Source organism: Sturnira hondurensis, unplaced genomic scaffold, assembly GCF_014824575.4.
Source record: "Sturnira hondurensis isolate 20B ecotype Veracruz unplaced genomic scaffold, ASM1482457v3 Scaffold0008640, whole genome shotgun sequence".
NCBI lineage: Eukaryota > Metazoa > Chordata > Mammalia > Chiroptera > Phyllostomidae > Sturnira > Sturnira hondurensis.
In genome coordinates, this window is record NW_028081271.1 from 22,077,223 (window position 1) to 22,101,090 (window position 23,868).

The 23,868-nt window shown below is 50.4% G+C and overlaps 1 protein-coding gene across 9 annotated transcripts in view; it reads right to left on the minus strand.

The window, feature by feature from the left end:
• ANK1 (ankyrin 1) overlaps positions 1-23,868 on the minus strand; it is a 196,100-nt gene that overhangs the window by 78,523 nt on the left and 93,709 nt on the right. For 8 of the 9 annotated variants that reach the window (XM_037055452.1, XM_037055450.1, XM_037055451.1 and 5 more), the window contains exon 2: positions 12,434-12,535. In XM_037055452.1, the coding sequence (XP_036911347.1) occupies positions 12,434-12,535 (102 nt within the window). Of the gene's footprint in view, positions 1-12,433; positions 12,536-19,604; positions 19,834-23,868 lie in introns of those variants that run through there. The other variant, XM_037055446.1, reaches the window with a different exon arrangement.

A 23,868-nucleotide genomic window follows, 5' to 3' on the forward strand; every position in this document is an offset into this window, starting at 1 on the left:
CAAAAGAAATGGCACCAGAAGTGAATGGACGTTGTCCCACTTTCTCTTCTTTTCCAATCCGTTTCCTCCCCTCCCTTTCCAGCTTGGAGATGTAGGCATCCGAGGAAGTAGGGCAGTGAACCCGCAGCAGTGCCCTGCAGAGGCTTTGTCAAAGTGTGTCTGGTGTGCGAGAAGGAGGGGGGCTACTCCGGCGTGGTCAGGAGACTGTTACACCAAGCACATAAACAAGTCTGTGGAGGACGACGCAAATCAGTGGGAGTCAGCCTTCTCACTGTGAGTGGGGATTTACAAACCTGGAAAGAGAAAAGGCTAGAAATAACCTTGAGGTGTTGGACTAGAATTGGAAATACTGGCATGCTTCCACAGGTTTTTAAAATATGTATGTGCATAGATAGATGTAGAAATAGTTACAGATGTTTGCAGACTGGTAGGGGCTTGCAGCAACCAGTAGCAATGGGCATGTTGAGGGACAAGATTTTGGTGTCTAAATACCATCCTAGGAAAAGTGGCAGATCCAGGGCTGGGTCAGGAAAGCACAAAATGACCCTAAGACAAATTGTGCCTTTTGGTACAAAAGCTAAGAAAGTACTCAAAGAATGATGAGGACAGGTCAAAGAACAAAGAAGCCAGATGATTGGAAGGGCCCATCTTGGCCTAATTTAGCTTTGAACACCAAAATGAATCATAAGAACATGAGATTACTACCCATCAAATAAAGTAAAAGTCCATGAGTCTGTACAGATATAAATAAATACGAACAAAATAACTCTTGAGGGAGGAGGAAAAGCTTATCCTTCAGTAGAATGCCAGCTAATAAATGTGCGGGGAAAGATGGGAATGGGAATCCCGCTTTGGAACCGCATCGTGGTAGTTAATACAAGTGGACAACATATAAACCTGTGCCGACGCCAGCAGCCACAAGTCTGATGAGGGAACAGGGTGTTGGCATGACATCAGCATATTCCCCCACCCCAACAAAATACTGATAAACTATAAAGGGAAAAAATGGTGATTCGACTGTAGAAAAACCTGGTAGACACCAACTTCACCAGGTGATCAGGGTGAACACCGCCAGGAGTGTGGTTTCTGTGGCGCTCGGACCAAAACTGCACTTAGTCTGATCGTAAGAAAACATCGCAGACACGGTTGAGGTTCAGATCACAGAACGGGAGACTGTCAAAAACAGGAGAGATGGCCAAGACGGAGGAAGCGTTTTGTGTTGAAGGAGACTAATGAGACAGACAACAAAATACAAAGTTTGTTCTGGATAGACTCCTGGGACAGAGGTGATTCGAGATGATGGAGATGCAGATGAAGACAGGGATGATGCAGCTGGAGATGGAGAAGGAATACGGTGGAGCAGGAAAGAAGGGTTAAAGGATGGAGGGGGGAGAAAGGGAGGGAGAACACTTTCCCATTGTGAGAACCGTTGGCAGAATGTCTGTGGATGGCTGTGTTACATCACTGTTGATTTCCTGACTGGGAGGGTTTTAGGGTGGTTATGAGGGAAAGTGTCCTTACTTTCTGATGGTGCACACAGAAATGTTTAGGGGTCGTGGGAATCATGTTATATATAGTATATGTGATAGATAGATAGATAGATAGGGAGATAGGTAAATAGAGCAAATGCAGTAAAATGGTAATAGAGAACTAGAGTATCTGGGTGGAGGAGATGGGAGAATTCTTTTACTGTCCTTGCAATGTTTTTATAGGTTCAAAACTCTTTAAATTTTTGAGAAAGAAAGTGGAGGTTGGAGTGAGTGGTGGTGGAAGAGGCTGCTGGAGGAGCAGAAGCTGAACCTCAGGGCTCCGGCTGCGGGAGCAGAGGATGGGCGCCTGAGCACTCAGAGCCAGGGTGAGGGCTGAGCGGCCCGGCCCTCGTATCTGATAAGGGGAGGTTCGAGCCTTCCAGACTTCAGAGATTATTCCAGGAAAACCCCCTGGAGTGCCACCAAAGGATGACCAATGACTGGGGAGCAGCCCCCAGGCACAGGTGGGAAAGTGTTGATGGGGAAGCCTCTTTCGGAGGGCAGGTGTCAGGTTCTGCCGGGCCACCCGACCTGCAGCCTCCTTCTGAACCAGATCTCACAGGGCTCCCCAGACGCTGTGTGGTGGGCTAGGTCTGCTAAAAATATAGGATCCTGGAATCGAACAGATCAGGAGCCAGACAGACCTGAAGCAACTGCCGTAGCCCGGGCAGAAAAGCACAACTTATCTCCCTTGCCAACCTGTCTCTTACCCAGGGATGGGGAAAGTAGATTGGCAGCAGAAACAGGGAGGAGAGGACAAACTCGGAGAAAAAGAAAGAGGTGACTGATGCAGGTGGAAAAGAACAAGACCGGCTCTAAGCACTCTCTCTCTCTCTCTCTGTTCTATTGCAATCTAAATTTACTGCTCCTACCCAGGTAGCTCTTACAACTCATAGTTTACTAGATATTCATGAGGAGGAAGAACACGCTAATCCTTTTCATTATCTTTAAAAGAAAAGAAAGAAACCCACAACTATTTCAGAGTTATGCGAGGCAATGAGTCAACCCCGGATCACCTCTCTACTCTCGATAAAAACCTGTGCAGCCTCCTCGCTCGACATCCCCTGGCTCAGAGCAGATCGCCGCTGCAGGCGGTGAGGCCCACTGGGGACCTGGAGGAAGTGCGAGCTCAAGTTAATGAGAGAATGGGACTCTGAGATTCAGCTCAGCAGCTAAGAATATCTCCTATGGACTAGAAACAGTTTCTATGTCCGAGATCTCGGCATTTCTTTACAAAGAGAAGAGCCAGGCCTTTGGAAGCAGGGCAGTGGGGTTCAGAGCAAAGAACAGTAGATAAGGAACTGAGGCCTCTAAACTGTTCTCCTGACCCGTCACTTCACCCCCCTGGGCCTCAATCTTTTCCTTTTTCTTCTTCTTTTTTTTGGTTAGAGAGACGGGAAGGGAAGGAGAAAGAGAGGGAGAGAAACACGGACTGGTTGCCTTTGTGTCCCAACCAAATGCACCCAGACTGGGGACTGAACCAGTAACCCAGGCATGTGCCCTGACCAGGAGTAGAACCAGTGACCTTTCACTTTGCAGGACGCCCCACCCAGGGAGCCACACCGGTCAGGGCAGGGCCTCAATCTTTGTGTCTTTGAAGTGTTGGAGCTGCTGTCTTCTTACTTCCTCTTCATTCCGAAATTCCAAAATCAAACAATGTAACAGCTCTTAGAGAACAGTTAAGATGTGCATGTAGAAATGTATAGAAAAAGGTAAGACAAGATTCATACCAACCTGTTCAGAGATTTGGGGCATAGAGGAAGACTTACAGAAGACTATATACAAGTATTTCTGTATAGTATGCATTTTTAAATAACCGCCATGTATTAATTGTATTGCTAAATTTAAAATGACGAAACAATTAAAATCATGGACATGCTTGTCAAAAATGACCAAAAAAGTTTATACCAAAGAATTCACAATCAAATGTAAATAATCCCAGGCAAATTTGCTTGCATGGTCTATTCCGATCAGAAAGCGTGGAAACTGGGTTTAGCATTTCCTCGAATAGCCAGAGAGGCAATTTTCAAAATGACATCAAGTGTCATTTTCTCTGTGTCTTTTCCTGTCTTTCTTCAGCACACCATACCCTGTCTCCAGCCCCCAAGAGTAAACTGCTCTTTCAACCACATTCCCACGGCACTCAGCAATACCTCTGGCCAGGCCCTTCATCCCGTGGAATGGCATCTCCCTGCTCTTGTGTGTGTCTTTCAACAGACAGGACTTTCTCAGGTCTGTGTTTTCCCCACCTTTGTGTCTCAGATCCTGCCATGGGCACTGGCACACAGCGTGTGTTCCACAGATTCTGCAGAACCAATGCACACTCATACCACCCAGCCCACACAGCACTACCTTTTTTCTTAGTCTCCAAGAGTAGGACTCTTACAGCTGGTCTACCAGTGGTACAGCCACAGCAATCAACCATAAAGGGGAGAGTGGAGGGTACGCTTTCCTTGCAACAGGTTCCAGATCATTCTGAGGATGCCCTTCACACTTTTCCTTGTCCCTGGGATCCCAGAGATGTCCCCATTGTCGCTACAAATGGACATCTTTATGTAACTCAAATGGTCAGTTAACTCTTTCTTCTTCAAGAAGGGAGGGGAAATGAGACCAGCACAAGGAAGGTCACCCAGAGGAGGAAAGGGCTTTGCTGCAAGTCTCAAGTCCACCTGTAGGGTGCAGTGTAGAGACTCCGGCTGTGAGCTGAGAGACCAAGATTCAGGAAGACTCTTCACCTCTTCACCTCTCTGAGTCTCACTGACATCACCTGTCCTGTGTGTCCACTTCACAGGCAACATGAGCACTAAAAGTGGCTGTGCCTGGGGAAGGGCTCTGGAAAGCAGAGACACTGTAGGATCTGTGACTATTAAACACTGTGGGTCACTCTGACTTGTGACATGGAATCAGCTTACTTTAAGAATGTAGATTGGTCACTCTAATTAGCAGGATGGACATCAAACAGCTTGTTTCTGCTGAAATGCAGAAGTAGTTTACCTATTTAAAGTAACCCAGAGATAGAGATTTTAAAGTTCCATCTTTTTCACTAATATCTTTCAAGTAAGAACTTCAGAAGAATCCATGGCACCAGACCTGGGGCATCTAGTCACTTCCCTGTTTAACTGCCCACCACAGACCACGACTTTCCCACGTGGGGGCTGCAGTAACATACTCTTCTTCTCCTTCATTGCTATTCCAGAGCCCTAACAAGGCAGCAAGTTTCCGAAAGGCTTAATATTAACGTATTGTCATATTAAGGAGGTTTTCTGTGTGAGTTTGGGGGTACAGGTAAAATTAAGAAACTATGTGGTGGAATGCCATTTCTATGCTTGTCATGGTTCCTAAGAAAAAGAAGATGACGCAGAAAAGTAACAGGTTCTCTACCTACACTGACCTACACATGACCTCTGCAGCCGACCTCCTTGCTGTTCTCTGTGTACCCCTACCTCACTGAACTCCTGGCTGCCCGTCGTGACCTTCACCGCTCCTTCCTTCCCAGTCTCTTCCTTCTGCTGTGTTTTCCTTTCCCCAGTTCTCTATTGGGCAAACTGCTACTACTCCTTCAAAGCTCTTCTCCGAGTCAGCAGCATTTCAGCCACCACCCCAGACCAGAAGCAGTGTGAGAGTAGGCACTGGGAGTTATTCAGCTTTGAGTAGCCAGCACATGGCGCATTCAAGCAGCTTAGAAAATATTTGTTGAATCAAAGACTAAATAAAGGAAAACATCCTCTGTGCTTGTTCTGGATGGCACTTGTAACCCAGAGTTTCTATCCTTCTACATACAAGCTGGACTTCTTTACCCACCTCTGAGTTCTTTGAGAGCAGGGGATAAATGAATTTAGTCTCTAGAAAGGTGCTTGGGTCCTTGTAAGTGCTCAATACCTGTTTGTGGACCAAATAAATGAGCAGAGAAAGTTTAGGTGGTCTTCTTAAGTGCATCCCACCAGACCCAAAGTCATAAAGCTCAGAAGATACACGGAAGAAACCTGTAGAACTCAGCCTTCTGAGGAGCAGTGAGGGCACTGAATGCCATGACCACTAGGTTCTAGGAGTCTATAATTTGGAAAGGTAGCAACTATCACAATTGCCAGAGCCCACAAAATCCTGATCAGAAGACTTGGCATTTGATTTCTGCAGAAAGGATTACTCTGCAGCAGGAACTGTTGTTACAGATGCCCCATTTATTTATAATGCCAAAACCCGTTTACTTTTAAGACAAACAAGGACCCAGCAGTGACAGGGGACGTGTGAAAGGTGGAAACTTAGGGAACATCAGCGGGACTAGCACAGGCTCCCGCGCCTTTGCTGGCTGTGCTTTAGCATTGGAAGTCATTTGTGGTTTCATGACTATTCAGGTGGTTGGGCTCCTGGATACTGCAGCCAATATCACCAAATACTTGAAGGGCAGGACCAGCGCCAGAATCCGAACCACAGTCATCACTGTGCGAATGCCTGTTTCACCATGCTCTTAAAAGTGATAGTACTTAGATCAAGTTTCTCCAGGGCCTAAGCGTCAACTATGCGAGCTCTCATCATTAGTGGTTACAGCAGGCTTAACATCTACCGACGGAACTGATGAGCACCTATTGTGTGCCAGGCAGAATCCTGAAAAAGAGCATTGAATAAAACCAAGTCCCCTCCCCTGAGGTGCCTACATTTTAGTGGAAAAAACAGAGAAATATCAGAGAAAGACGGGTGCATCTGAAGTCAGGTCGTAGAGAGTGCTATGGAGAGTCAGGCCGGCTGTGGGTGCCTGGTACAGTCCCAAAGAGCATCTGCCGACTCCCTGCCTTATGTCAGCACTGCAGACAATGAGGCTTCTCTCTTGGTGTGAACTCTTCTCCTGGATTTCAGGCAACTTTCTCACAAGGAAGGCAAGTGAGCCAGTATTTACTAGCATTACAGGAAGAGAACAGACACTAAAGCGATGAGGTGTCTCGCCCCCAGCATGACAGCTCGTGGTGCCCAGTGGAGCATCCCGGTTGACCCAACAGTTGTGGGAGTTCAGGAGAGCAGAGGCTGTGAGCCTTCTCTGCTGTCCCCTTTTTACTTGGCTAACTGGTAAATGTGTAAGGTCAGTTAGTTCACTGCAGAAAGTGTTTTTTTAATTGCTATGGCCTCCATTATAAAATATTTTCATTCGATTAAGTAATCCAGCAGACATTCTGGAAATGGAATATATGAAGCTGACACTGGAATGCACATAATTATTCAACATCATCACGCTACATAGCAGGACATGATGAGCTCCGATCGGTGAATTGCAAAGGCAGAGATGAATGCAGCCTTGGGGGGTCAGGAATGTCTTCACAATGGCTTCTGAGCTGAGATTAGAAAAAATCATCCCACTGCCACGTGGTTCTTGCCGTCGCAAGAAAGACACAGCCCCAGGCTGACTAAAGAGCCCCTGGTCCCTGCATGTCCCTGTGCCGTGTATGCTGAGACCACCGTGGCCAGGGTGACAACGCAGCAAAGTCAGGGAGGCAAGTCCTCCGCTCCACCAGCTCCACTGGCTCCCTTATTCAGAGCCACCGCTGGGACCTACCTGGTCCATGGCTTCAGCCACCTGACTCCTCTCCCTGCTTCTGTCCCTGGGCCCCAGCTCTACTCTCCACACAGCACCCAGGTGACCATTTAAAATCTACATCAGAGCTCTGACTGGTGCAGTTCAGTGGACTGGGCGCCATCCCACAAACCAAAAGGTCACTGGTTCGATTCCCAGTCAGGGCACATGCCTGGGTTGTGGTCTAGATCTCTGGTTGGGGGCACATGAGAGGCAACCAATCAATGTTTCTCTCTCTCTTTCTCCCTCCCTTCCAATATCTAAAATATAAAATAAAATCTTTTTTTAAAAATCTACATCCGATTGAGCATCTGTTGTGTAACACCTTCCAATGGCTCTCCATCACCTCTATAGTAAAATCCGAGTCTGCGTCATGACCTGGGAGCCCCTCACAGTTGGCCCTGGAAATTTCTCCCCCTACCAGTTCCCCTTTCACGGACCCCCTGCAGCCACGCAGTTCTCCTTGCTGCTCCCCAGACAGACCCAGCGTACTGCTGCCCCTGGGGCCTTTCGCATGTTGCTCTACTCTTCTAGGAGTGCTCTTCCCCAGAAACCACGTGGTCTTCTCTCAGGCCTCTCACAAGTCTTGTCCTTAGAGAGGCCTTCCTTAGCCACCCCATTCAAATCCCGTTCTCATCCATGGTACTTCTCATTAGCTGACATTATGTACTTCATTTTCTCGGTTACGTCTGCCTTCTTTACTGCATGTAGCTGGCACAAGACCACAGCCTGTCTATTTTGTCTGTCTTGCTCAGTGCCTGGAAAAGTACCTGGCACAAAGTAGGTGCTTAATAAATACATGTGGCGTGATCTCGCAGAGGCACTGGTGGGATAATATGCAACATGCCTCTCATCCCAGTTTTCATGAGCCAATGCCAGCATCTGCCTTCCTCGAATGCTGAATGACTTCCAAATATCTATCTTTGGGTTGGACCTCTTATCTAAGTTCCTGGCTCAAACATCCAATTTCCTTTATATATCTTTTCACTTCGATTCCTCAAAGACCTTAAAGGATCTCACACAACCCTGTTCTTTCCTCCTCGCCCTGTACCCACACTCGGAGCCCCCTCCCGCGCTCCTAGTTGCAGTGAATGGCGCTTCCACCTCTGGAATAAGCTAGACCTGAAGTCATTCTTACTACAGGGCTCCTCCCCTCCCCTCCCCCATCCAATTCAACACCGAGGCCTGTGCACCTCGCTCCATCTCCACACCCACAGTCTTTACCCAGGGAGAAATTTACCCAGGGAACTGACGTTTCTCCCTGGACCACTGTAACAGTCTTAACACTGGCCCCCATAGCCACTGCTGGGCCCTCCCAGGTGTCTTCTGCACACTGGCCAGTGTGACCCTTTGAAGCACACCTCTGACCACGTCACGCCTGTGCCTGAATCTGCGTCCGCTTCCCTCTGCCCTCAGGATAAAGATCAGAATTGCAAACACCGCTTCTGTACACAGCATGGATATCTTACCAAGACACACTGCACAAGTTGTTAAATTTGGAAATATCTCCATTCCTCTTGGAGCTCTGAAGTACCTCCCCCCCACCTACCTCCCCCCACCCCAGCTAACTGCTGCTGCTTCTGGCCACTCTGTCCCTTCACCCAGATCTTTCCTCCAGTCAGCAACTATAGGATTAACACATGGAGCAGTGGGCAGACACACCCTTGTGCACACACTGTGCACTAACAGGCACACACACACTGCTCGGGCCTCGGGCTCGCTGTCCCAGTTGTAGACTATTGTGACTACTGCCCCTGCCTATAATATAAGGTCCAGCTCAAGCCCAACTTCACCTCTCCAGCCTTATCTTGTCCTTCTTGCTCCCAGCACTGCAGCCACCCTGGCCTTCCTTAAACTCTCTGTGCTTTCCCTGCTTCAGGGACTTTGCACAGGCTGTTCCCGGTCATTGGAATGCCCTTCCCTTCCTTCCCCTCATTCACCCCTCCTCATCTCTTAGCTCAACTATCTCTTCCACACGGTAGCCTTCTCTGACCTCCAACTCTAGGTCAGGTATCTCTCATGTATCATCACAAAATTCTATGCCTCTCCTTCACGATGCCCAGCATAGGTTGGCTTACATATCTATTTATGTGGCTCTTCGATCAACAGCTCTCATTAGCAGTGGGTTGCATTGCAGAGAAGTTGAGGACTAGGATTTTTTACTATGAAACCCCTAAAGCTCAGCACTCCACATACATGTGGTAACACACAGGCAGACGTGGGCAAAGACAATGGGTCTGAAGCATGAACAACGCCTGAATCAATGAGAGACGCTGGCATGCATAGAAGGATATTGCTGCATGCAGGTGCGTATGTGTGTCCCTGTGTGTGAGTCCGTTCTTTTCTTTAAACATAATAATGACTATGAAGAGGATAAAACTGAGTAGATATAATCTGTGCAATAAGGAAACTGCCCTGGATATTCAGATGTCTCTTATATAAGCCAAGAGCTCCTCTTTTCACACTACTTAGAGTAATTACTTCCTATTAAGGCAAGCAGCACATATTCTTTCCACAAAACATACTACTTGAAAGTGTGTTACTTATATAAGGATCAGCACTGGCTGTATTACCGCTATCGCAGTCCACCAGCTCAAAAGATTCAAGCCAAAACACATCCTCAAGCCATGACCCCAGAACAAGAGCCTGTTTTTATCTTCTCAAAACAATGAATGAATGCTTTTAGAGAGAGGAAGTCTCCGGGGCCATTACAGGCTAGCCTTGTGAACATTATCAAACAGCAGCATTTTCCCAGTGGGTGCACTAATGTGTTTAATGAGGACACACATTCAGCTACTCTAGTCCTTCCCCCATTACCCACACTTTTCACTCAAGAGCAAAAGCTATAATGCCCAATAAAACCAGAATGAGGCTGGGGCAACACCGGAGCCCCAGAGGCAGCCCATCTGCAGCCAGCTTCCTGCATGGAACAGAAGACAAAGACCAACAGGGCCTAAGCTGTGGGAGCCGGGACTCACCCAGCATCAGGGGGCCTTGCGCCCGCAGCGAATCCTTACTTTTACTCCCCTCGGACATTCACCGCCTTGCTAGCAGCAGTTCTCTCTTTGAAAGAAAGAGCTGGTCTCAGCCAGGACTGCAGTTCCCAGCCTGAGGTCGGAGCCTCCCCTCAGTCTCTAGTGGGGCTACGCTCAACCTTCCACTGGCACCGAGCCGAGGAGCCATCGATTGGCACTAGTGTCGATGAAGCGCAAATAAGGCCTGGCTGCCTGCTGCTCTCCAGGCCAGAGGAAGGGCTCTGAGAAGAGACAGCTGAGGGACAAGACAGGTACCCCCCAGGGCCTAACCGACAGGAGGCTGATCAGGACAGAGCTGGTCCCCAGGTGTCACCAACATCTTCCAATTTCACACTGAAAATAAGCCCTGGCTCAAGGCTTATGAACGTTCAATTGTCCCCATTTCTGCTAAATGCATTCCTTTGAGAGCTGGCACCTTAACCCTTGAGAGGCCTCCCGAGGTTTGGCGCTCCCCAGTCGGAAACTGCACTGCGGAGAAGCACGCATCTGGATTTCTGCAGCCCGGGTCCGAACAGAGGGAGCCTTGGGGTGGGCTTCTCCTGCCAGCAGTGCATCCCCAGTGGGGCGAGAGAACCATTCCCTCACCTAGTGGCCGGGGGTGGGGTGGGGTCAGGGGAAACAACTTGACCTATAGCTGTTTCTGGGGTGCAGTTCAGGGGGTCCCTGGGCCCCCTCTCCTGAGCCTCCAGGACTCTCACTCTGTGCTCACACTTAGCTCCGATCGCCTCTTCCTGTGAAGGAAATGGGTTGGCAGTTTCAATCTGCTATCCAAACGCCAACCTTTAGCTCTGCCTCTTTGGGGGAAATGTCCTAGGTTCCCGTGGGTATATTTGGGCAGAGAAAAGGAGAGGAGGCGGGCTTGCCTCTCCGCGTCCAGACTGCAACCTGGAGTCCAGATCACATGCTTCACCTTCCCTCTGAAGTTCACTGCCACAGGCACCTGCCTCATATCACATACCTACTTTGGGTGCCCATCACATACCACCTGCTCCCTCCCCTCTGATCTTTTAGCAGTGAATTTACTCCACAGAAGACCCACTGAATCCAAATGGGGTCCTGGCCCTGGGAGAGACAGCAAGTAGTATTTTGCATTCTGAGCATGGGGCAGAGAGAAGGACAGACACACGGCCAGTGGGAAAGTGAACCTGCACTCCCAGAACCTGACCCTGCTGGTCTGTAAGAGTCACACAGCCCCTGCCACATGGATGAACTGGGAGGGTGCCGTGCTACGTGAAGTAAGCCGGTTGCAAAAGGACAGACACTGCATGCCCCTACTTACCCAGGGTGCTTAGGGTGGTAGCCAGATTCATAGATGGAAAGCGGGGTGGCTGCCAGGGGGTGGGGAGCAGGACTGGGCTGTTATTGCTTAGTGGGTGAAGAGTGTCAGTTTCGTGGGATGAAAAGAGTTCTGTGAATGGAGGGTGCTGACGGTTTCACCACAATATGAATGTACTTAATGCCAGTGAACTGTACACTTAAAAAGGGTTAAGACGCTAGATTCTATGTTATGTGTATCACCACAATTTAAAACAATTTTTAAATGGTTGAAATGGTAAAGAAAAAAGTCACTGTAAATGTATTCTACATTGGAAACTGAATTAGCATATGCACCTGGACAACTTAATGGGCCAGCGAAAACAAATGGAAGTTATCCTATCCAGAAGCCAAAGCCACACCCTTCTTCTTTTTCTAGGGGGCAATTTCCTCTCTGTTGGGTCAATTCCCAATCTGGGGTCTGACTCTGCCCTCCAGTCAGTCCGACATACATTCTGTTTCCTTACCACCCCTCCAGAAACCAAGCCCCTGTGACTCGGTGACAGAAACCTCCAGAGAAGCCGTTCCAGAGTGGTTCTGCACCTGAGCCAGCCTCGCCTTTGTCAGCCCCTGCGAGCCAGTCCTCGTCACTGTCTCCTGCTCTGCCTGCAGAGGCATCCTCAGAGGCTGCTGACTGACAAAGGAGGTTTAATGTCACCGCTGACACAACATACTTCAAAGCCCTTCCTCCTGCCCCCTTTCAAAGACCACATATTCTAAGACCACAGCAGGGACCAGTGACAAGTTCTAAGGGAAGAAGCTGCAGGAGATGGAGCCTGGGCCAGCCCACACTGTTCAGGCATCAGCCGTTCTCTGCGGGGCCCTGGACCGGGGCAGGGATGTGAGCATAAGCGTTAGGGCCTTCAGCAGGCGGAAGCCTTTGGGGACTTTTGAGGCCACTGGGAAAAGGTTAATAGGAGTGGACCGACACTCTCAGGGAGTGGCATCAGGCAAGCCACTCTTCAGAGACCACACGCGGTCCCCACCCCACTTACCTGGTTACAGGTGTTAATGTCTACCCCATTCCGCAGGTGATCCAAAGCTTTGTCCAAGTTACCTGATCTTGCTGCCCTGAGAAAGCTGGTAGCAGCATCAGCCTGTGGGGAGAAATGGCAGGCTGTGAGTGGGTTCTGGGTGGTAACCACCTCACGGTCCCATTCGAGGCCAGAGCCACCAAACAGGGCTGAGGTCACTGTGGCAGCCGCGCACCCTACGGTTATGACACCCTGGTGCCCATCACAGTGCCCAAGTGTGGTATGGGCCCAGAGCCCCTGGCCCGACCGCTCTGGCATCTGTAATGCCAGGCTGCCTTCAAGCCCAGCCCCCCTGCCTTTTGGTATTTCTATGAGCAAACATTCCTGGCTGGGACCCAGGAGGTGCCAGCTTTTGAGAGAGGACTCCATTCTAAGGCTGAATGCCCAGCATGGCCAGGTGTCTGGCTGCCTTGATGTCTCCAGGGGCTCTGTGTCCCTATAAGGGGCCCATATCACCAGCCCGTGGCCCCCGTGAGCCACGGTGCAGATGCCACAGGATCCAAACACGCTCCCTGCTGCTGTTTTATGGTTTTGTTTTCTAAGTAAATGGCACATAGCACTTACTGCGCACAAAGAACCGTTGTCAGCACTGTATGTTTACACACACGCAGGCACACATTTGATCCTCATTAACAACACCCAAGGTAAGTACGACTGTGGCCCCGTTTTACAGATGAGGGAGTCATGGCGCGGAGAGCTGGAATGGCTCGTGCAAGGTCACACCGCAGGCGAGAGGCCCGGCCAGGAGTCCGAAGCAGGCTGTCTGTCTCTGAAGTCAATGAACTTAACCTTCCTGCTCAGATGACAGCTTAACATGCACTTTAACTCACAGGTGCCCTCGTCCGGAACGAGGGTAAAGCACTCTGGTTCCACGGTTGTTGCTCAGCCCACCACACCAGCCTATCACCTATCAAACATTTGTCTGTATTAAGGATGAGTGGCAGCCCTGACTGGCGTGGCTCAGTGGGTCGAGCGTCGACCCATGAACCAAAAGGTTGCCAGTTCGATTCCTGGGCAGGGCACATGCCTGGGCTGCAGGCCAGGTCCCCAGCTGGGGGTGTGCAAGAGGCAAGCAATTGATGTTTATCTGGTACATCGATGTTTCTCTCTCTCCCTTCACCTCCCTCTAAAATAAATAAAGTCTTTCAAAAAGAAAAGGATGAGTGACAGCCAGAGGGAGTGCGTGCTGGGACAATAAAATAAAGCCTTGGAGTGCAGAGAAGTGTAGTGGATGGCACACGACTGGAGGGGGACCAGGTGGCCCCGAGCAGTGCCCCTGCCTGTCACTGACAGCCCTACGTTATCAGGCGCCTCCGCTCCTGTTTCCTGATCTGTAAGCCAGGCAGGGTAAGGCCTTTTGCATACCCTCGCTGTGAAGCTAAGAGGAAGTAATATATGTTATTATGAGTATTGAATATGGTATCAGCACAAGGGCTAAGCACTGTGCTCGGCACATGTGCCCACTCTGGGGGAGTCTGACGGGTCAGAGTTGTCACCAGACAGGCCACAGGTGACGTGCGTGATGCCATTCTGCCTGAAGACCCCCCATGCCTTGTGGTCGCTTCTCCCCTTGGGGACACTGTCTCCTCCTTCATGCATGGTCCTCAGAGAACATCCTATAATGGGGGCACTGAATGGTGGCCCCCCCCAAAGATATGTCTGTATCCTAATTCCTGGAAACATCACTTATCTGAAAAAAGGTTTTGCAGATGTACTGAGTTACATGTCTTGGGATGAGACCACCCTAGATGACCCAGGTTGGCCCTAAATCCAATGGCAGGTACCCTTATTGAAGACAGAAAAGAAGGTGCAGAGGAGAAGGCAATGCAAAGATGAGGCAGAGACGGAAGCGATGGGGCTGCAAGCCCAGGAAGGCAGCAACAAGCAGAAGTTGGGAGAGGCAATGAACAGACTCCTTCCAAGCGCGTCCAGACGGAGCACAGCCCTGCCAGTACCTTGATTTAGACTTGTAACCCCCAGACCATGAGGGAATACATTTCTGTTGCTCAAGCCACTGAGTTTGCGGTAATTTACGACACTAGCCATAACTCGTACAGGTGTTAATAATGATCATCCCTAAACATGGAAGACTCAAAATCTACAGCCAGCAATCTCAGTATTCTACAAACGAAAACCCAATTTCCTCCTAAACTGGGGGCACATGCTTTTGCCAATTAAACAGTTAATCTGGGGCACAAAAGATCCCCTAGCCTTACAAACACTCCTTCACAATGAGGGCAGCCCGGCCCTCCCCGCCCACCATCTCAGGCCTCCACTGGGCTCTAGAAGAGCCTTTTCCTCTCTTGGCCTCCTCCACCCCTTCCAGAAAGTTCTGCACCTGCCTGTTCACAACATAGGCACGTTGGGATCTCACTGCCCCCAACACAACAAGGGAGCCCCTTCTGCACCCCCACCACCCCTCCGCCACGGCATTCCCACCACTGCCCGCCCCCAGGACCACACCCCGGTCATGCCCGGCCCCCCCCGCCCACCCGAAGCCCTCCGCCCTCTGCCACTCTCCTTCGCCAACTCCAGCCTTTCTTCTCTTCCAGGCGCGCTCAGCGCCTCCCTCCTCTGTGATGTCCTCAGATGCTCAGTGTTTACCATGCTGAAGTCTAGAAATGGGGGTTTGATTTTTGATTTTTTAAATGTATTTTAGATACTTCTTTCGCAAGTGATTGGATTTGTGTACGTCTTGTCTCCCCAGCCAAATCATTTGCTCTTGGGAACCAAACCTTCTACCTCTTTTGAGTCCCTCCAAGTGTGAAGTATCTACTAGGCCACGACCTCCCTTGGTCCAAAACACAGGGCACCTAATGTCCCCAGGTTCCTCAGCAAGGCATCTGCGAGGGAGGAAATATATCAAAAAACAGGATCAATCTGTTGGATTCCTAGAGAAATCAGACGAAGGTTTACGCCCTCAGAGAAGTATCTGTCTGTGCCTGCTGATCCAGAAATCCTGTCCACGATTGTGTGTGTATATATACTCATGTATACATTTTTTCTTATATCCAACTATTAGGAAAAATACCACATGATTCTTCCAGAATAAGGGAGTTAGAGAGGCATACCCCACCTACCCGAACTATCTTCTGCAACACAATAATAGCATTTGGGATGAAAACCTGAGGCCTGAGTATAAAAATAGATGCAATATTGGTTAATGAGACTGTGAGACCCAGGAAGGGAAGGAGCACACCGTGTTTCTGACAGGCAAGCGCGTAGATAGAGGGCAAGGGAAGCCCGGCCCGGACGAGGCTAAAGAGGGCCAGACTGTTTCTGCAGTGTGTGGATGCTATCAGGAAACTGCACCACCATTCCCAGTCACCCAGCAAGTGTATTTACAGCTGGTCAGGCAGGTGTAACTGACGCCCCCATCTTAGGGGTGACAAACTGAGGCCTGGAGAGGTTAACAACTTGCACGAGTTCTGCAGTTAGTTACCAGTCGGGGAATCGGCCCAGGACCCCTGGAGTAAAGCCTACACCTTTTCCCTGCCCTTGACCCTGAGGTGCATTCTCAGCAATGGCAAACCTGAGGATGTCTCAACAACCGTGACAGATTGTAGAGTTTAGGATGGACCACATGCCTTTGCCGATCAAACTGTTGATCCAGAGCAGAGAAAGGGTCCCCGGCAGACCCCAGCTCTGACCCCTGAGCCCTGTGTTAGGGCTGAGACAGGCCCTGAAAAGGAACCGTCTGGTCCCAGTCCTTCCTTCACAGATGATAAAACCAGCGGTAAAAATAGCGAGACAGTGAAGGCCACCTAGAGAGTAAGACGTGGAGCTCTGTGGCTAAGGCCTTTTCGTTTTCCTTTTGGTCTCCTCTAGGCCTAGAGTGGTCAGGACACCAGCAGGATCCTCTGGGCGTCTGACGGGGGAACCGCGGGAAATGGTGTCACTCCCACCATGCCTCGCTCAGTTTAATTCTACAATAGATTGACCGAGGCTCTCTTTCAAGTTCAGAATCCTGCTAGGGCAAGGGGAGAGAAAAGATAAACCCGAATGTTGGTCCCTGCCCTCGTGATTTGACAAAGTGACTCCATTATAAAGGGGTCCCTCGGGCAGGCGGCACCCATGGATTTACCCTGAAGCACTCGATGGGCCCCACCGAGGTGCCGGGAATGGGTAAGCTCCAGAGCAAATGGCCTTCATTGAAATATGAAACCCATTTTCACCATCTTGCTCTTCCAAGCCCTATACCACCCATCTATCTAATTCGACTGCCTCCAGTTCAATGACCTGTCCTAGGCGTAATTTCCCCATGCTTCTGGAAACAGTCTGGATGATTCCGTAGGGCAGAAGGACAGTCCAGAGAATCCAGTATGTTCCTTTTAGAATATTTAGCTGAGTAAATACTAACCAAGAAAACACCAACAGCAGCAATGATAAAACACGAACCAGAGTATCTCTGGGCTGTGATAAACTGGAGCAGCGTCCCTGGCCCTCTTGGAGCCCCACTGTCCCCTCTGAGGCAGGGCAGCCGCAGGGAGGCCTGTCCCTGAAAGGAGACTGGAGGGCCTGCAGGAGGCTCTCCCTGTGTCCAGAAAATCAGTCCACAATGGCCCTGAATCCTGTGTCACCACCGAGGAGCTGTCACCCCTTTGAGCATCCCGGTTGCCAAGGCTACCCACTTGTATCTCTGCCCCTTCCTCACCCTGACCTTCACTTTCATCTTACCTGTGAGAAGACGGCTTGTACCTGCATTGAGGAGAGGAGGGGTGTATCGTGTACATTTGGTTGTATGCCCTGCTGGTTAATCCATGTGATTTCCCTGCACTTCCTTTCACACCAAAGTGCAGGTGGGGAAAATGTAGGTTTACAGTTATGAGCATGCAAAATATGCTTATTCTTGTGGTATTATTTATTATTGTATTTTTTCCATATGAACAACTGTAAACCTACTTTTGCCCCACCCTGTAAATTTTATAAAGCTCTGACTGTGTTTTGAGCACGTTCCTTAAGTTAATTCATTTGGTTCCCCCTAAGAGTATTGTGAGGCAGGTCCTTTTATTGTCTGCTTTGTGCAGATGGGGTAAATGAGTCATAATGAAGTGAAGAAACTTGTCCGAAGTCACACAACTAATACCTGGCTTGGCCAGGACTGGAGTCTAGGTGGCCTGCCTCCGGGGTCTGTCTCCACCCCAGTGCTGTCCTGCCTCCCGGGCCAGGCGCTTTCTAGTGCCCAGAAGATTCCTCTCCAGTTCAGCTCCAGCTGAATGAACCCTTCCCCCTGCGCAGACGGGCTGTGCCCACTTCAGCCCTCACTCCAGGAGGAAGCAAGGGGGAGGAGGAAGGAAGGGAACGGACTCCCTCCTGGCACTCCAGTTGTCCTATTGGAGTACCAGGAGGAAGGGCCACTCAGGAAAAGCGAGGTGAAGCCTGGGTTACCTGAGACGCCCAGACTATTATTAAACCTGCACTTCCTGAGTGGGGTGACATGGGTACAGCAATGCAGAAGTGGCGGAGGGGCTCCAGTGGCCTGGGAGGGGCAGGCCGGAAGCGCGCTGCTAAATGTCAGTGTGCCTGTCACACGGGAGCACTGAAGGCTTCAGAAACACGTCCCGGGTCCCCTTTGGGAAACTGCAGGGCGAAGTTCACTCTCAGGCTGGCTCAGAGAGTCCCGGGGCCTCCTCACACGCTCTCTGGGGCTTGAGGCAGCCCGAGTTTTCCCAGGACAGATTGTGACTGACTTTTTCAAGGTCTTCCAGTGCCACATTCTCATCTCAAAAGATGAATGGGAACTGAGCTATTATCGATCTCTGTAAACAGCGATAAGGCAGTGCCTCTTTCTCAGAGGGTCTTGTCTGGGTAAAAGGCAGCTCCTTTAACAGAGTCCTTGTCAGAATTTGCAGGAAGAGGTTCTAGGCCCTTTGGCGGCGGGTACTGCAGCACACTCAGGAGACTAAGTTCAGCAGGCAGCATTCCCGTACAGCAGGGCGTGGAGCGGCCTGCCGGGCGGCGGGGGCTGCCGTCCGCGTCTGAGCACTCCTCCAGACTCGGGCCTGGAATCGCCTGAGCCCACGGCGGGCCTCCCAGGAAGAACAGTCAGCTCCTGCCAGCTGGCACACCTCTGTCGTGCGCCTTTATCCCATTGACTACGGAGAAACAGGACTGAGCCCTGGGCCAGGGTGTGTATGTTTCATTAGGTTTCTTTCCTCCCCCACCCAGAAGTTGTTCTTTGAAGATTCACAAATTATCCTCGGCCTCCCAATCACCAGCAAAGATTAAACGAACACATTAAAGGTGTCATTGAGGAAATAATGTGTACGCAGGGGTCCTGGGTTCCCTCATCATTTCCTAAAACAACGGCGAGGCCTGGGAACCCCTGGCCATGCCTTGTGCTGTTCCTGACGGGGCCTTAGAGGCTGGGAGAAGATGCAGGGACATGGGAAAGCCAGAGTGGACCACGATGTTGGGAAGACCTGGTGTGAATCCTGTTCTGCTACTTGATGCTGTGCCCTGTACAAGTTCCCAAACCTCAATTTCCCCGTTACTAAAATGGGATGATACACAGCTTGCTGGGGGTGCTGTGAGGATGACAAGGTACAGGGAGAACGCCAGGCTCCTGGGCACACAACAGGTCTGCCTTCTTGTCGCCCCATTCATTGCCTGCTACCTCTGGACCTCCGCGCCACTGAGCTGCTAAGGCTTAGGGGTCAGGAAGGCGGTGGAAGGCGGTGGAAGGCGGTGGGTGAGGCAGACCTTTCTCTGGCCAAGGCCAAGGCCGGGGCATCCCCTCTGGTCAAGCTGGGTCCCCGTGAGGGGCAGCCGCGAGTCTCCACAGCAGAATCCAATCGGTTGGACTCTCCTCCTGGAGTGAGAGGGACGTGGCCTCTGCTAGGGCCCCGCGCGTCCCAGGTCCCCTCTGGGAAACTGTGCGGAGACTCCGCGCTCCCGCGTGCGCCGCTGGCCCGCCCGGGCCGCCTCCGCCGCGGCAGCCTCCGGGCCAAAGGAATTTTCCTCTGGATTCTGCCTGAAGCCTCAGCGGCCGCCCAGAGCGCGTCCCCGCACCCTCTCGAAAGTTGGCGCTCGCGGAGCCCGCAGCAAGGGGCCCCGGGGCCCGCACCGCGCACGGCAGCCCCCCGGCGCGCCGAGCTTCCCTGCCGAGCGGCCGCGGCCGGTCGTCACTCACCGCAGGGTCTGGACGGGACCTGCCCTGTCTCGCTGCCATCGTCCGGCACCCGCGCTGCAATCCGAGCCCGGCTCCCTGCTCCCCCGCCCCTGTTATCTGCACGGCGGCGCAGGGAGCGCCAGCAAGTTACGCGGCATCTGGCTAAAAATACAGGCTCCCTGCGCTGGGCTCGGGCTCCGGCACGGACTCTGCGCCCGCCCGCCCTCCAGCCAGCCGCTAATGGGATCTCTTCATTTTCTCTCCATTATCATGTCAGATGGGAAAGTTAATGCGAAGCGATCTCCGGAGGGAAGGCACCTGCTGCCAAGCCCCGAGGAGGGGGTGCGTGGAGGGCGCGGTGGGGTGGGGTGCGGCCGGAGCTGTAGGTGCGGGCCCCGGGCGGGGAGCCGGCGCCCTGCCGCCGCAGGAGGAGGCACACACGTCCAATGGAGGTGAGGAGCTCCAAGCTGCATGGCGCTCCCGCCCGGCCTTCCGCCACCACAGCCCTAATGAATGGGCCCCAGAGCCTGCGAAGGCTGCCAGGGTGAGCTCAGCAAAGCCTATTTATGCCCCGTAACCGATTTGCATGTTTTGAGCTCTTGCAGCTCTTGAGCTCTCCGCGTCCGGAGATCCTAGCTAATCAGCCTCTTCCAGGCTCTGCCGAAGAGAAGAGCAAGGACGCGAAATGAAGCTGAGAGGCAGGATGCGATCTGTTACTACCATCTCCTCATCCCTCGAGTCTGCTGGTGTTCATGAAATATCACCCGGGGCTGGAGTCAGCTCCCAGTTTTCTGCCCCAGGACCATCCTCACCTTTTCCTGAGGTTATTTCAGGGGCAGATGTCAGGACTGGCCAAGTCTTGGGGGCGACATCAGGCACTGCCAAGAGCAGACTCAACACCGAGTCATGACACACAGTCATGCCGGGTGCCTGGGCCCCTGCCAAGTCTGCTTGTTCGGATCACGGCTGTTCTGTATTGTGTGTGGGCCTGGCTTCCTGCTCTGTTCGAGTAGCGGTCCAGATGCAATGCGAACACCTTCTTTCCACCCCTCCAGCCCTGCCTCACGGGAGAGCGGAGCTGCATGCTGCTGAGGGACAACACACTGAGCCCCTGAGGTGAGGGACAGATCGCATTACCTCATTTAACCCTCATGGCCACCCCTGAGGCAGACAGCACTATGACGGTTGCATGGACAGAGAAACTGAGCCCAGAGACGTTAAGAGTCGGGATCAAGGTCATTGATAAATGCAGGGTCCAACTGGCTCACAGCCCTTCGGTGAATAGCACATCTAAGATTCCTAACAAATACATATGTGCTCAGAGCAGGGGAGAAATAATGTAGAGAATGTTCCTGAAGGGAAGAAAAAACTCGGAGAGTGATTTCCAAAGTAAGATGCCATCTCCTCCACAATGAGGAGAAAGTCCTGAGTGAGTGGGATAAATAAAGATCAAGAGGAAAAGTCAGGATGTTGCCAGAAATGAGTGATCTGAAGTGTATGGTGCCTCTAACCCTCCCTGTGTGGGTGAAACGCTGGCATTTAAGGAGAGCGGCATCGCCATTCTCCAGGCCTGAGACCCTCAGTCCATTGGAGGATGGATTTCAGGGCAGGCAGCCCCTGGAAGTTGGCCGGAAAACACCCACACCGATGCATCAAAGGGCAGGGTGTCTGGGTGCAGAAAGTCACCGCAGTCCCTTCTCTTCTCACGCACATGTGACAGGTCACCCTACGGGTCTCTTGCCCCGTGCCTCTTAAAACTGCCTCTCAGATCTGCTCAATCCTCTGCACTGAGAGCTTCAATGAATAAATTACGGTTACTGGAACAGCCCAGATCATAGCCCAGTGGCATCTCTCAAGGGATTCTAAAGCACTGTTCCAACATTAATATTTAGAGAGAGAGCAAATGCCCTACTCAGATGAAAGATGAATAATATGCATCATACTGTCAAAACACTGATATAATTGATTTGCTCAATGAGCTGAAAGAAAAACTATTTTTAAGCAGCTATATTGACATATAATTGACACACTATAAGTCACATATTTAAATACATAATTTGGTAAGTTTTGATATTATTATCCCCCCATAAAATTATCACTACAGTCAAGATAATGAACCTCCAAAAGTTTCCTCCTGCCCTTTAGTAATCCCTCCCTCCTGTTAGTCAGTCCACATCCTTGTCAACACTTGGTACGGTCAGTCTTCATTTAGACATTCTAATAGATGTGTGCTAGCATTTCAGTGTGGTTTTCATTTGCATTTCCCTAAGAACTAATGACATTAAACATCTTTTCAGGGGCTTGCTTGCCATCCACACATGTGTTTAGATTTCTTGTTTGTTTGGTTTTTTTGTTTTTTGGGGTTTTTTTGGTAATGTATCTGTTCAAATATCTTGCCCATTTTTTAATTGGGTTGTTTGTTTTCCTTTTATTGAGTTCTGAGAATGTCTGTTTTAAATGTATGTGAGATAAACTGAGATCTTGCAAGTAAAATGAAATGTTCAAAGTTAAATAGCAAAAAATTCCAAGTCAAAAATCAGTACGCAGGTCTCGTAACTCCTAAGCCCAGTGCTGTCTATACCATACAAGGCCATGGGCTACATACGATCACAGAGAAAAGGAGGAGACAGTCGCAGTGGGCCAGAAGCTGAGTATGGTCCACAGCACTGGGAGAGAACCAGGAGTGACGCTGAGCAATTACCGGAGGACCTGAGTGTTCAGGACTGCCAAGAAATCTTTTTTTTCTTGGTAAAGTCTTTTTAATGGTCTTCGTTTTACAAACTGTCAAGATGACAGTTTTAATTGCACTTGCTTTATCTTTTTTCTTTTTAAAAAATGTTTTAATTACAGTTGACATCCAATATTATCTGATATTAGTTCCAGGTGTACAGTGGTTAGACATTTATATCACCGATAAGTCTAGTATCACATAGTTATTACAATAGTATTGCCTGTATTCCCCACACTGTACTTTTAAGAATTTTTGAGAATAGCCATGACTTCATGAGGATTAAAGCTTTGCAACTCAGCCATGCAAAGAGTGAGGCAAGGCCCAAGAGGAGAAGAAAGAGAACGATTACAGACATTTTGCTCGGGCCTCAGTAAGGTCCGAGGTTAAAGGAACTGAGATGATAGACACAGGTGAAGAAGAAGAAACTGAAAGATACAGCCCTTACGATGTAACATCCTCCAACGTTGCAGCCTGGAGACCCCGCAGGGAGCTACCTGCACTTCGCCCTTTCCCAGGTGCGGAGGCCTGGTCTCCACCACTCAATGATAAGTTTCTCAGAGGCAAAGACAGCTTGGTTCAAACATTCAGTGTGCCCGACACCTGACCCTCACTCTTCCCACCAGCTCCCTAGGTGACTGACACAGAGCTGGACAGTGGTGCCAAATAAACGCTTGATGGCTGATGTTTGAGCTCCACCGTTTCCATTCGTCACGAGGAAATTGTAAGTCACGGGTTAAACGGATGTAGGGAAGATTTCGATTAGACAGAGAGAAATTTCCAGCTCTAAGGGATGCAACTTGACAGAACTCATTATTCCGAAAGGGCTGGATCTTTGCTGGGGATCCTTCAGGAGAGCAGAAAAAGATAACTCCCCATTTGATGTGGTGTATAGAAGCATAGAATAAACACATTAGCTTGTAGGGGTCTCTCTGGGTTCTAGGGATTCTAAAAATAAGCCCTTATTTTTCCCCATTAATTAACTGTCCCTCCCCAAACCTCCATCCCTGCCTAAGGCAATGAATAATCATCCTATGCCTTGCCTGTTTCCTCCTTGTCTTCATACCTCAAGGCTGCACTTTTTATTGCAGGTGTTTGGTGTGCCCAGGAGATCTGCCAGCAACAGTTGCTAAAACTGAAGCAAAGGAGCAGAAAGGGATGGATGGGGCTAAATGAGCAAGGGCTAATCGAGAAACAAGGGGTTCTCAGAGAGGATGCTGGACCACCTGTCTATCCTACAGGTTCATGGCATCCGCAGGCTTTCTCCAATCTTGCTCACCATGTACCAACTGTCTCCGCAGTTCCCTCGGCAGAGGAGGTAATGAAAGCACTGGAGGCTGCGTCCTTGGAGTTCTCTGTCCTCAGGCCTGATGCTGTGCCTGGAGGGGACGGTGCAGAGAGAACCAGCGAGGGAAATTCACTGCACAACTGTAAAACCCTTGGGCAGAGTGGGAGCCTAGGACAGTTGATGGGTCCCCTGCCATGAATTCTCCTGTGAATCTTTAGCTCTTCCAGAAACTGGGAGAACACTTCTATTTTGGTCAAAAGCCTGAAGCA